Source organism: Podarcis tiliguerta, assembly GCF_965153285.1.
Source record: "Podarcis tiliguerta genome assembly, chromosome: 1".
NCBI classification, from domain to species: domain Eukaryota; kingdom Metazoa; phylum Chordata; class Lepidosauria; order Squamata; family Lacertidae; genus Podarcis; species Podarcis tiliguerta.
Genome location: NC_139534.1, coordinates 133,019,443 through 133,033,224, shown reverse-complemented (window position 1 = coordinate 133,033,224; position 13,782 = coordinate 133,019,443). Strand labels below are relative to the sequence as shown.

At 49.2% G+C, this 13,782-nt stretch overlaps 1 protein-coding gene across 2 annotated transcripts in view; it reads right to left on the bottom strand.

Annotated features, from left to right (window-relative positions):
- Positions 1 to 13,782, bottom strand: part of MDGA2 (MAM domain containing glycosylphosphatidylinositol anchor 2) — a 379,533-nt gene that overhangs the window by 116,302 nt on the left and 249,449 nt on the right. For both annotated transcript variants that reach the window (XM_083434972.1, XM_083434973.1), the window contains exon 7: positions 3,520 to 3,849. In XM_083434972.1, the coding sequence (XP_083291098.1) occupies positions 3,520 to 3,849 (330 nt within the window). The remainder of the gene's footprint in view (positions 1 to 3,519; positions 3,850 to 13,782) is intronic.

The following is a 13,782-nucleotide window of genomic DNA, read 5'->3' as shown; positions in this document are numbered from 1 at the left end:
CTTACTGTCAGGAAGTTCTTCCTAATGTTTAGGTGGAATCTTCTTTCTTGTAGTTTGGATCCATTGCTCCGTGTCCGCTTCTCTGGAGCAGCAGAAAACAACCTTTCTCCCTCCTCTATGTGACATCCTTTTATATATTTGAACATTGCTATCATATCACCCCTTAACCTCCTCTTCTCCAGGCTAAACATGCCCAGCTCCCTTAGCCGTTCCTCATAAGGCCTCGTTTCCAGGCCTTTGACCATTTTGGTTGCCCTCCTCTGGACACGTTCCAGTTTGTCAGTGTCCTTCTTGAACGGAGGTGCCCAGAACTGGACACAGTACTCCAGGGTAGCCATCACTGCCTCCCGTAGGATGCCAGTTCTGTTGTCTAACGATCAGCATCATGAATTGTCGAGTTGGAAGGGACCCCCAAGGTCAATCTAGCCCAACCCCTGGTAATAAGAACCCAGGAAGATCCCTGCAGGATCAGGCCAGTGGCCCGTCTACACCAACATCCTGTTCTCACAGATGCCTGTGGGAAACCTGCAAGCAGGATCCAAGCACAAGGGCAACTCCTCCCTCCTGTGACTGGCATTGCTGCCTCCGACTGCGACTGAATCTCTGCCCCCTTCATTGTCCAACCCCTCCTTCTCCTTCTGGTGAGTCAGCAGCCTGCCTTCCTCGAAGTTGTCCCAGGAGGCGTGTTACTCATACCACAAAGGACCAGGAGACTGTGGAGAGACACTCATTCCCAGGACACAACGTCTGCTTTACAGGTCAGGGTGTTTGGCTTTACAAAAGCATCAGACAATGGGAGCGCCTCTTGCCTTTCAGTCCTCAGCTGAAAACTCACCTACTCTTCTTCCCTGACAACCTCCTTGGTCACCCTCCCAAAATGTTCATCTTTCTTAGAAATCAAATCTAAAGCTTCGTGAGCTCTTCCTTCCTCCCCTCTGGTGCTCTGAGCATTAAGTAATAGACAGACTAAATTAGGCTGAATTGGGGCCTACGCCGAGGTGCTTAATTTGCAGAATGCATTCTATTCACAGGATCGGGATCCCTATCAATACAGTAGGTGGCCTTACATACCCTTCAACATTCCTCCAGTGAAAATAGGGACATCCTATTCCACCCCATCTGACTTTTCTCCAATGAATACAGGGGCATCCTATTCCACCCTCTCCACCATTTCTCCAGTGAGGGAAAAGTGGGACATTCCAGGATCCAATCAGAAACTGGGAAGGCTTCTGTGATTCCAGGCATGGGAAATTGGGATACTTGGAGGGTCTGGCCTCATACGGAACCAGACCCACTGGTCCACCTAGCTCATAACTAGCTAGGGTTATATATATTTTTTGTAATTGTGCAAATCTGTTCATGTTGCAAGTCACCTTGGGCATGGTTTTAACAATGAAGAGGTGAGGCAATGATGAATCCCAGCCCAAATTAGCTCCTTTGATATTTGCCCCTGTTGAAATGAGTGGTGAGGAGACGGCTGCCCATCACTCCTGGAAACCTAACGGAGTCTCAAGGCTCCGTGACAACCGTGCAGCTGGTCTCCATCCACTGCCCACCCAACTGAATCTCCACAGTGGTGGAGGGGTTGGAGCAATGTTTCTCAAACTTGGGTCCTCAGTTGCTGTTGTTGGACTACAACTCCCATCATCCCTGACCACTGCTAGCTAGAGGAGACGGGAGTTGTAGTCCATAACCAGCTGGGGACCCCAGCTTGAGAAACACCAGTAGAGTGTTGGTCTAGGAGCTGGGAGCTCACTGGGTGACCTTGGGCCAGTCCCTGCTTCTCTCAGCCTAAACTAACTCCCAGGGTTGTGGTTGTTGTGGGGATTCAATGAGGAGCAGCTGGAGGAGAACTATGGACCCCACCTTGGAGGAAAAGTTGGGCCATAAATGCCATTAATAAATAAACATTATGTCAGGGAGCTGCCGTCGGCCCAGAGGCGAGAAATAGAAGGGCAGTTGTGTTACAGGGAGCCTCCAAAAATCTTGCAAAGCAGTTCCTCTTCCATTGAGGAGGAAAGCCCCACCTCCAGTGGAGAAGAGGTGGAAGGACCAGAGGATGCTGGTTAGAGCCTTAACACTGCTCCTGGGCAGGCCGGACAGGAGGGAAACACGCCCTTGCCATCGCCCATCCTGCGCATATAATAATAATAATAATAATAATAATAATAATAATAATAATAATAATTTATTATTTATACCCCGCCCATCTGGCTAAGTTTCTCCAGCCACTCTGGGCGGCTCCCAATCAAGTGTTCAAAACAGCACAACATTAAATATTAAAAACTGCCTTCAGATGTCTTTTAAAGATAGGATAGCTGCTTATTTCCTTCACATCTGAAGGGAGGGTGTTCCACAGGTGGGTGCCACTACCGAGAAGGCCCTCTGTCTGGTTCCCTGTAACCTCACTTCTCACAACGAGGGACCCGCCAGAAGGCCCTCGGCGCTGGATCTCAGTGTCCGGGCTGAACGATGGGGGTGGAGACGCTCCTTCAGGTATACAGGACCGAGGCCGTTTAGGGCTTTAAATGTCAGCACCAACACTTTGAATTGTGCTCAGAAAGATACTGGGAGCCAATGCAGATCTCTCAAGACCAGTGTTATGTGGTCCCGGCGAACACTCCCAGTCACCAGTCTAGCTGCCGCATTCTGGATTAATTGCAGTTTCCGGGTCACCTACAAAGGTAGCCCCACGTAGAGTGCATTGCAGTGGTCCAAGCAGGAGATAACCAGAGCATGCACCACTCTGGTGAGACAGTCCGCAGGCAGGTAGGGTCTCATCCTGTGTACCAGATGGAGCTGGTAGACAGCTGCCCTGGACACAGAATTAACCTGCGCCTCCATGGACAGCTGTGAGTCCAAAATGACTCGCAGTAGTTTGAGGCACAGAGAGGGGAGGAGATGTTTGGGCGTAACAAAAATCTTATGTTTGGGGAGGCCCCAAAAGAGACCAGTCTCGGATTCTGCTAGCGATTGAGCCAGACATGAGCTTTGGGGCTCTTCACTGTAAATAGTTTGCATCAAAATAAAGCCTGAAAATGACAGGTCGGCGGGCCAAAGTGGAAAATCTAAAGTTAGATAGTGCTAAGATAAATTATAGAACAAAAAATTGAGAAAGATGGAAAGGATTTGCTGAAATAGCTAATTGAACTAGAATACAAAAAAGGGAGGTGTGAGGAGGTCAATGAAACAAGTAAATGAAAGGTAAAGATATGGAAATTGGATGCGTTTAAATGTTTTTGTTTTTCTTGTTGTTTTGATGTATTTTTTTTTGTTTTCTTTTTATATCTTTGATGTATTGTTTGTTAAATTCTTTGTTGTTTTTTTGCTTTCTTTCTTTCTGTAACTATTAACCTTCTAATAAATATTATTTAAAAAAAATAAAATAAAAATGAAAATGACAGGTCGGAGTCCTGCCTGGTTACTCTCGAGCAACCGCAACAGCCACCTGACACATGATCTCTTGCCTCCCATTCTGGCTGCCAAATCAGACTCCAAGAGTGACGGAAATGCCCTCACCTGTGCTGCTGGAAATGTTGACATCGATGCTGATGTCCGAAATCCCCCCGCCCTTCAGGGATGCAACACAGGTGTATGTCCCAAAGTCCGTGAACTTCAGGTCAATGATATCCAGGTTGGTGGTCCCCGGGGAGACGTCGGGGTCCGTCTGCGTGATGACCATCCTCTCCGAGCTGCGCAGCGGCCGGCCGTTTTTGAACCAGCTGAAGATGAGCTCCTCGGAAGGGACCGCCTCCACCTGGCAGGAGATCTTGACCTCCCGGCCGATCTGGATGTTGTCGTCTTTGTGATACGGGTCAGGCGTGATCCAGAACCGCCCTTTCTTCAAGGCTAAAGGGAAGAGAAGCGCAAGGTGAGTTGCGGGCAAGGACCCCTTTTGATTCACCCCACAGGTGAGACCAGGGATACAGGAACCTGCCAATTTCTACACTTCTCTTTTTTATTTTAATAATTTTTATTAATTTACAACAAAAACAAAACAAAACATACATTGTTTTCACATTCAAATTTTTCCAAATCTTTCTTTTTGAACTTCCTTCAGCTTTTCCGTAAATCTTTCGTAGTCATTATTAATTTACGCATTTCCTTTGTTTATATTGTCATTGCTTGAATCTTTTTCCTCTATTCCCTTTTAACAATACCTCTCACATTTTCACAGTGCTCTTTTGAAACCCTCTAGCGTTATTTGACCCTCACTTATACTCTCCAGATATTCAACAAATTTTCCCCAGTCCTCTGTAAGCTTTTGGTCTCTTAAATATCTAAACTTCCCAGTCATCTTATCCAATTCAGCATAGTCCAACAACTTCAATCTCCAGTCTTCTATTGTCAGTATTTCCTGTTGTTTCCATTTCAATTTCTACACTTCTCACAGCTTTTCCAACTGGGTTGTCCACATTTTTTCAGCAACTTGCAACACAAGTATAATGTTTCAAAAGCTGCATGAAACTTTGCTGGCAATTTAGTGCAAATTTCTCTTAATGTACACATTTTTTGTATGCACTTTTGACTAATGTGCATAATTCTGCAAGCTGCTTCCTTTCATATAATGCGTTCATGATGCTTTCCCCACTAATACACACATTCTTATGCACCCTTTAATACACATTATTTGGTTGGAGAAGCGTTTTGCAAAATTCAAAGAAGTGCAGATTGCAGAGGATAACTGTGTGTTGGGTTCATGCAATGGTTTGAAATGCTAGAATAAGGTCGTTTCTCATTAAAACAACGCAGATATAACCCAAATACCTAAAAAACCACCTCCTTCCTTACAGACTCTCTTGGGTGCTGGGATAGGCAGAGGGGGCCCTTTTGGTCATTCCTCCACCCACTGAGGCTCAAGGGGTGGCAGCACAGGGCCTTCTCTGTAGTGGCCCCTGAGCTGGGAAACCCCTTCCCCACAGAAGTGTGCCTGACACCTTCATTGTGCAGCTTCTGGCAAATGACGAATGGCTTTTGACAACCTGGGATGTATATTTTCAGCTCCTACATTATTTCTGTGATTGTAAGTTTCTTTAAACTGATTTTAATATTGTGTTTTCACTGTTGCAACCAAACCCTGGGGCCTTAGGTGGAAGGGCAGAGAAATAACAAGAAACAAAGTAAGATTCCCCCCCCCCCTTCCTTGAGTGAGACACAACACTATGGCAAACCGTCAAAAAGGGAGAGCATCTCTGTTGGGCCAGCAGTTCTGTAAGTAACAGCTAATCCCCCCCCCCAAAAAAATTCTACATTTTCCTTTGGACTGAATGTGCTTTGCTGTGTTATGCTGTAGCCATGAGGCCAAGGAGAAGCAACCACTGTGCCTCTCTGCCTGGCCTGCTGCTCTCACTTAGCCTCTGGGCGTGCTGAAGTTTGATGCTCCCCAAGCCACCTTAAAAGATAAGCCACTTTTTAAGTGCCACCCATACGATTCCTGCTCCTATAAGTGTCTCTGTTTTGCTTCGTGCTGGAAAAGTGCCATGAAGACAAAGACACGGGCCGAACGTTTTAGCAAGCAAACATTCAGGCTGAATGCAAACTGTGCAAGACAAATAGCAAAATGCAAATTTCAGCAGCAGCAGCACGGACTCCGCAGCCTAGGAGAACTTCCACGCCCCCTTATTTCTCTGGCTGCTGATTCCACACCCCCTTACTTCCCAGGAGGATGAGGTGTGGGTGAAATTAGGACACCGCTGACAGTCTGTTGCCCTGGACTGATGCAATGGTGGACTGACCAAGGGGGACATTATCGCAACAAAAGGCAGAAGGCTCTAGACGAGCTCATCGTCCCTCTGTGTCACGACACGGTTCTTACGTCATTTGGCAATTTCGTGGCCGGATGTGCAGCAATGCATGCTGGGAAAGGTCTTACGAGGGCATCCATAGTTCACATCAGGACAGCTCCCTCCCCCCTAGTCGTATGCATGGCAAATACAGAAATCTCTCATCCACACTCAATTGCTTTGACTCTTTTGACCAAGGCTTTGGAAACCAAGCCTCCTGAGGAATGCTTGAGGGAGTTGGCTGGTCTAGCTTGGAGAAGAGAAGACTGAGAGGAGATATTCTGCTCTGGTCAGACCTCACCTGGAGTACTGTGTCCAGTTCTGGGCACCACAGTTCAAGAAGGACACTGACAAACTGGAACGTGTCCAGAGGAGGGCAACCAAAATGGTCAAAGGCCTGGAAATGATGCCTTATGAGGAACGGCTAAGGGAGCTGGGCATGTTTAGCCTGGAGAAGAGGAGGTTAAGGGGTGATATGATAGCCATGTTGTTTTCTGCTGCTCCAGAGAAGCGGACACGGAGCAATGGATCCAAACTACAAGAAAGAAGATTCCACCTAAACATTAGGAAGAACTTCCTGACAGTAAGAGCTGTTTGACAGTGGAATTTGCTGCCAAGGAGTGTGGTGGAGTCTCCTTCTTTGGAGGTCTTTAAGCAGAGGCTTGACAACCATATGTCAGGAGTGCTCTGATGGTGTTTCCTGCTTGGCAGGGGGTTGGACTCGATGGCCCTTGTGGTCTCTTCCGACTCTATGATTCTATGATTCTATGATATTGCAGGGGGGGGGGCGGGTAGACTATATTATCCTTAGGGTACCTTGGGGTTCCTTCCAACTCTATGTTTTTGTGATTCTATGAGATGAGAGCCATCTTCAAACATCTTATTCCAGAAACTACAACTGATCCAGAATGTGGCTGACAGGCTGGTGACTGGGAGCACCGGTTCTAAAGGATTACGAGCTGTTTGACAGTGGAACCGTCTCCCTCAAGAGTTTGTGGACTCTCCTTCTTTGGAGGTTTTTTTTAGCAGAGGTTAGATGGTCACCTGTCATGGATGCTTTAGCTGAGATTCCTGCGTTGCAGGGGGTTGGACTTCCAACTCCACATGGGATGCAGGTGGCACTGTGGTTTGCACAACAGAGCTTCTTGGGCTTGCCGATCAGAAGGTTGGCAGTTCGAATCCCCGCGACAGCGTGAGCTCCCGTTGCTCGGTCCCTGCTCCTGCCAACCTAGCAGTTCAAAAGCACGTCAAAGTGCAAGTAGATAAATAGGTACCGCTCCAGCGGGAAGGTAAACAGCATTTCTGTGCGCTGCTCTGGTTCACCAGAAGCGGCTCAGTCATGCTGGCCACATGACCTGGAAAAACTGTCTGCGGACAAATGCCAGCTCCCTCGGCCTATAGAGCGAGATGAGTGCACAACCCCAGAGTCGTCCGCGACTGGACTTAACTGCCAGGGGTCCTTTACCTTTCCCTTTTTTACCTCCAACTCCACAATTCTCTGATTCTATATGGAGTGCTGCTGAGTTGTAGCTTTCTGCTTTACTTTAAATGTTCCTTTCATCTTTCCTCCCTGATCATTTTAAGCTGTTTTGGACGGGCGTTTGCCTTAAAGGATTTGATACTTTTATAAAAAAGGGAGGCCATTTTAGCAGTTGACTGCTTCACACTCAGGAAACGCCACACCTGCAAGACTCACCTACTCAAGAACACCTTCTTAAGCAATTCCAAAACATGTCCTAAGCCCTCCCTGTGGCCAAAACCAGCCCCTCCTGTCCCCTGCCTCAACCAACTGCATTGCTAATGCACAAATTAAGTTGCAACCGCCTTGGCGACAACTTCTCCGCGTCCTCTCGAGGTGTAGCTGTGCTGGCCTTCCTCCACCCCAAGCATTCCTCTAATCTGCCCAAACATCCCTATCTTGCAAATGCACATTTAGCAGGACATGAATGGCATCAAAGGGAGGCTTTCAGCTCCCTTCTGTCAACAGGCTTTGCTGGAATACTTATGGCAAAGTCAGCCGCCTCTGAAGCACCCACCAGGGACCCAGGGCTGCTCACGTCGGCCTCTGCAGAGGGTGTTTACGGGTTTGACCATGCAAAGCCCGTGGCGTCGGCTGTAGTAAGGAGCCGGCCTGCGAGACGAAGCAAATTGGGCTAGAGCTGAGCCAACAATTCTCAGAAGACTGTTTCTTTCCCCCCGAGGAAATTCTGCTGAGTCTTTTTTCTCTTTCTCGCCCCCACTTCACGATCAAAGCCACATTCACACCGTGCATTTAAAGGACTACAGTGCCGCTTTGAAGCACACATGGCTTTCCCAAGAATCCTGGGAACTATAGTTTCTTGAGGGTGCTGGTGGCTGTTAGGAGACTCTCATTTTCCCCCTGCCAAAGCTACAATTGCAGGAGCTCCCTGGGAAAAGGGATTGGTGGTTCTGGGAGGGGAATAAAGGTAAAGGTAAAGGTACCCCTGCCCGTACGGGCCAGTCTTGACAGACTCTAGGGTTGTGCGCCCATCTCACCCAAAGAGGCCGAGGGCCAGCGCTGTCCGGAGACACTTCCGGGTCACATGGCCAGCGTGACATCGCTGCTCTGGCGAGCCAGCTCAGCACACGGAAACGCCGTTTACCTTCCCGCCAGTAAGCGGTCCCTATTTATCTACTTGCACCCGAGAGTGCTTTCGAACTGCTAGGTTGGCAGGCGCTGGGACTGAACAGCGGGAGCGCACCCCGTCGTGGGGATTCGAACCGCCGACCTTTCGATCGGCAAGCCCTAGGTGCTGAGGCTTTTACCCACAGCGCCACCCGTGTCCCCCGGGATGGGAATAGGGGGGTCTTATAACAACCTGCAGTGCCCTTAACAAACTGCAGCTGCCCCAGATGCTACCCCATCTAAATCAGACTGGCAAAACAAATTAAGAGAATCTGTGGAACTAGCAAGACTGTCAGGGGACTGCCATCGGAAAAGGGAAGGGAGGCACGGGGCCGTTGGGACACAGGGAGGCTCCGGAAATCTTGGAACAGTCCTAACTGCAATAGAGACCCCCGTCTGAATCCCCAGAGAGTTGCAGCTGCCAGTCCATGTGGGCGATACTGAACTGGAAGGAGCCACAGTCCGGCTCCGCAAACAGCGTCTCCCCGCGCTCCTCTCCTTCCAGACGCCAGCAGCGCCTTCCTCTGCTCCTGGTGGGGCTCCTCCTCCGCTCCTTAGCATTTAACAAATCCCCAACTTCCAAAAAGTGTCGGTGCAATTAAGCAGCAAGGCATTATCCTACCAGGGCATCTCAAAACTTTTTAATATCAAGTAATTACTTGGCACTTATGAGACCAGATGCATTCACATTTTCAATTTAAATGCAAATACTGCTGAAGGATTTACACAGGTTGGTACCTCTAATTTTTATAAATGCCTCTTTCTTAAAAGGGGGGGGGGAGGAGAGGAGAGGGGAGAGGGGGAGAACGGCAAGAGAACTTGATCTTTTGCAAGTGTAGCTCTACAGATGTCTCCATCCGCCTGGGATCAAGTTAATTAGGTACTGTTTGTCTGGCAGGATTCCAGGGGTGGGGGGTGGGGGCCATAGGTGGATTCTCTGCAGGAGTGAGGCACTCAGCAGCTGAAGTGCACCTGAGCACAGTTCTGGCACCTCTCAGGTGCGGACCATTGCGGGCTCGTGCTCCCCCCAACCGCTTCTCGCCTTTAGCTAAAAAAAGGTAAATGACCCCTGGATGGCTAAGTCCAGTCAAAGGCGACTGTGGGGTTGTGGCGCTCATCTTGCTTTCAGGCCAAGGGAGCTGGGGTTTGTCCACAGACAGCATTTCAGGTCATGAGGCCAACATGATTAAACTTCTCCTGGTGCAATGTGTGCTGGGCCTGGGGGTAACCTGAGTGACTCGGTCCAGGTCCGGTCCTGAATCCAAGGGTTCCGCGAGGAGTCAGTCCGACAGGGCCGAGGCAGGAAACCAAGCCAGGTGAGGCACAGGATCACAGGCAGGATCTGGCAAACAGCAATGTTGCTCCTGCAACCTGGGGTGGGGTCCGACAGCCTTTTATCTCTGTCGGGGTAACGGCCGGTCCTGATCCCCTGGCGACTCACCTCCCTGTTTCACCCAAAGACAAGCACTCCTCCTGCAAGTACTCAGGTGTCTCCTTCTCTCAGACCTTAGTCTCTGCAGCTTGGGAGACGACGGTGGGTTACTAGACCCAGAGGCCACCTCAGCCTCCCCTGACCCAACCAGTAGTGGAGCAGCTGTAAGTGATGGCCCAGCTGGAGGCAACGAGATCATCTCTACATCTGGAGCCAGGGCAGGCTCAGGCCCCTGACTCGGCCCAGCTGGTGTTTCTTGCAGGGAAACCTGTGCAGACTGGGACTCTTCAGGATCAGGCCCCAGACTTGGTTCAGATGATGCCTGAGGCAAAGGATCCGGTGCAGCCTGAGACTCCTCTGGTTCCGAGTCTGAGCCCGAGTCCCAGGCCATTACATAATGGAACACCATGACAGAAACCAGAGCACATGGAAATGACGTTTACCTTCCTGCTGCAGCTGTCCCTATGTATCTACTTGCACTTTGTGCTTTCAAACTGCTATGTTGGCAGGAGCAGGGACCGAGCAAAGGGAGCTCACCCCGTCACAGGGATTCGAACTGTCGACCTTCTGATCGACAAGCCCTAGGCTCTGTGGTTTAACCCACAGCGCCACCTGCTACCCTGGGTAGCTTCCAGCAAAGTATTCAAATACAAAACCCTCAGATGTTGAAAACCTCCCTGTACCTCTTGAAGCAGCATAATCCTTGCACATAAAAAAGGTAAAGGACCCTTGGACGGTTAACTCCTGTCAAAGGCGACTATGGGGTTGCTGCGCTCATCTTGCTTTCAGGCCGAGGGAGCCAGCGTTTGTCCACAGACAGCTTTCCGGGTCATGTGGCCAGCAGGACTAAACTGTTTCTGGCACAATGCAACACCATGACAGAAAACAAAGCGCATGGAAATGACGTTTACCTTCCCACCAGAGCAGTACCTATTCATCTACTTACACTGGCATGCTTTCGAACTGCTAGGTTGGCAAAGCTGGGACAGAGCAACAGGAACTCACCCTCTCATGGGGATTTGAACCGCTGACCTTCTGATCGGCAAGCCCAAGAGGCTCAGTGGTTTAGACCACAGCGCCACCCATGTCCCTTCTTGCCTTTACGTACTTCTGAAAAGAGCAAAGCAGAAGCTGGCCAGCATGTGCAAGTCTACACTCTTTTTTAGACCTATGATTCCAGCTAGCTTACTAGCTGCTCTTGGACAAGCTACGGGGCAAGTCCGTTTGCATTTCCTTTCCTTCAACCCCTCTCCTGTGTAGCAGCTCTGGGCTTTGAGCTTTCGAGCCCACTACTCTACTGTTGCACATGTGTGTGTTTGCACAAGGGCTCGTCCACACTGTCCTAGCCACCTGCTTGTATCTAAGACAGGGGTGCCCAAACTTCTTTCAAAGAGGGCCAGGTTTGATGAAGTGAACATGCATGAGGCTGATCAAAGTTGTTGAACTTCTTTTAGGATTTTGCCCCAGGACATATATTACCACAGGGCCAGATTCAATCAAACGGTGGGCCAAATTAGGCCCCCAAAATGGACCTGATCTAAGAGAACGAGGAGGAGCACATTTATTTGACCGGCACCAGAGCTGATCCCCGAACCAGCTAGAGAGACAGCTTGCCGTAGTTTTCAGCACCTCCATGGGTGCCGAACGCAGCTTTTGTCAAACTGGCATTGGTTCAAGGCTGTAACAACTTCATGATGAGTTCTGGCACCTATTTTTCTTGTTGGGAAAGCAACGGTTCTCCCTTTTCGTTTGCTGGATGGTATTCTACAAATGATTTAGCGCGTCTATGAAACATGAAGAGCAGCCCTCTTCATGAGGTCAATGGGCCATCTAGCCCAGCAGATTGACAGAGGTCAGATGGCCATCTGTCATGGATGCTTTAGCTGGAATTCCTGCATTGCAGGGGGTTGGACTAGATGACCCTCAGCGTCCCTTCCCTGCAATTCTACGATTCTATATTTCCAGTAAATGGGCTGTTCGTTTGAGGTGCTTACACTATATAGAGAAAAGCAGAGAGGCGTTCCTCCCCCTTTCTTGGATCTGACAAGCACCCATCTCCTTGTCACCACCTGGAGACAGAAGTTCTGGGGGTGGAAACAGGTAGGGAATGAATCAGGAAAAGAGGGGGATTTTGGCACCTGGCTGCTAGCCCCATCAATGAAAGGGCCGTACAACACATATTCACAATTTGCAAAAGAAAACAATAACAGGTATCATATTGTACTGCACCATCGCAGAAGCTCAGGGGTATTTTAATCACATTCACAATATTAATGAGCAAACAAAGCTCTTCTAGCTAGACTGTTCCCCTACCGGACGTTACACTGCGGTTCAGGGAAATCTCCACCCGAGGTGATACTTGGGCCTGGATAGCTCAGTTGGTTAGAGCATGGTATTGGTAACACCAAGGTTGCAGGTTTGATCCCTGTAAGGGACAGCTGTCTGTTCCTTCACTGCACTTCCAACTCTACAATTCTATGATCTGACTTAGCAGAAGACAGCTTCCAATATTCCTCAGGCCCTGGAGATCCACCGCTGTTTGCAGCCTTCCTTCAGAGCTTGATTGCACCCTCTTCCCCCCAACACTTCAGAGGAGCTCTCGTGGCACGGAAAGCTTTTAACCTATTATTTAGGAATAATCATTGCTGCATCCGGCTGCAACAACCATGATCAATAGGCTATCTACATCTTAATGTGGAGCTGCCTATAAAATCGACCCAGGAAATGCCTCGGCTGCTGGCAAAGGAGAGAGTCCCAGCCTCAGTTCCCGGCTGTAAAATGCACAAGGCGATTAAACTGAGTGGCCATTGCCCTTCTGTGTTTTTATCCATGGGCTTGTAAAGTTTCATGGGGAGAGGGATGCTCAGCACGGCAAGAGTGGAAACTTTAAACCACTTGGAAACCGCTAAAGAATGTAGGAAGAGCCTGCTGGCTGGGGCCAATGCTCCATCTCGTTCAGAATCCTGTTCTCACAGTGGCCAACCAAACGTCTGTGGGGAACCAGCAAGCAGCATTTGGGCACAAGACCCTTCTCCCCTCCTGTAGCTTCCAGCAACTGATGTTCAGAAGCATTGCTGCTTCCAACTGTGGAGGCAGAACAGAGCCATCACGGCTAGGAGCCATCAACGGCCCACTACTCCATCAGTTGGCCTAATCCTCTTTTAAAGGCTTCTAGGTTAGCGGCCATCCAGTTTAACTATGTACAGCATGCAGAAGTACAATTCTGCTGCTTTGGATTCCACTGAAGAACCTTGGCTCGAGGGGGTTTATTGAGATGACCTTATTGCAGTCAGATCAACAATTCATGCTTTGCCTGATAGGCACATCAAAGGATTGAGGCTCACAGAGTCCCCCCCCCCCCCGAAACAAAATAAAAAAATTCCTTCCAGTATCACCTTAGAGACCAACTAAGTTTGTTCTTGTTATGAGCTTTCGTGTGCATGCACACTTCTTCAGATACAGTGGTACCTCTGGATGTGAACGGGATCCGTTCCGGAGCCCCGTTCGCATCCTGAAGCGAACGTAAGATGCATCTGCACATGCACGGGTCGTGTTTCGCCGCTTCCGCACATGTGTGTGATGTCATTTTGAGTGTCTGCGCATGTGCGAGTGGCGAAACCTGGAAGTAACACACTCCGTTACTTCTGGGACACCGCAGAGCGCGACCGAAAATATTTAAGCTGAAGTGTATTCATCCCGAGATATGACTCTACACTGAAACAGAAGTCAACAGACCTTTATATATCATGAGAGGGAGGGGTATTACTCCGAAGGGTGGTGGGAATGGGTGATTGGCTGATAGGTGTGGTCAACCTGTGGACGAGCTTTCTTGTAAAATTTGCTAGAGAGAATTCTGTGAGATTACTTCCTTTGTCTGCCTTGGCAGGAAGCTGCAAGACTACAGACTTCCTTTCTGAGCA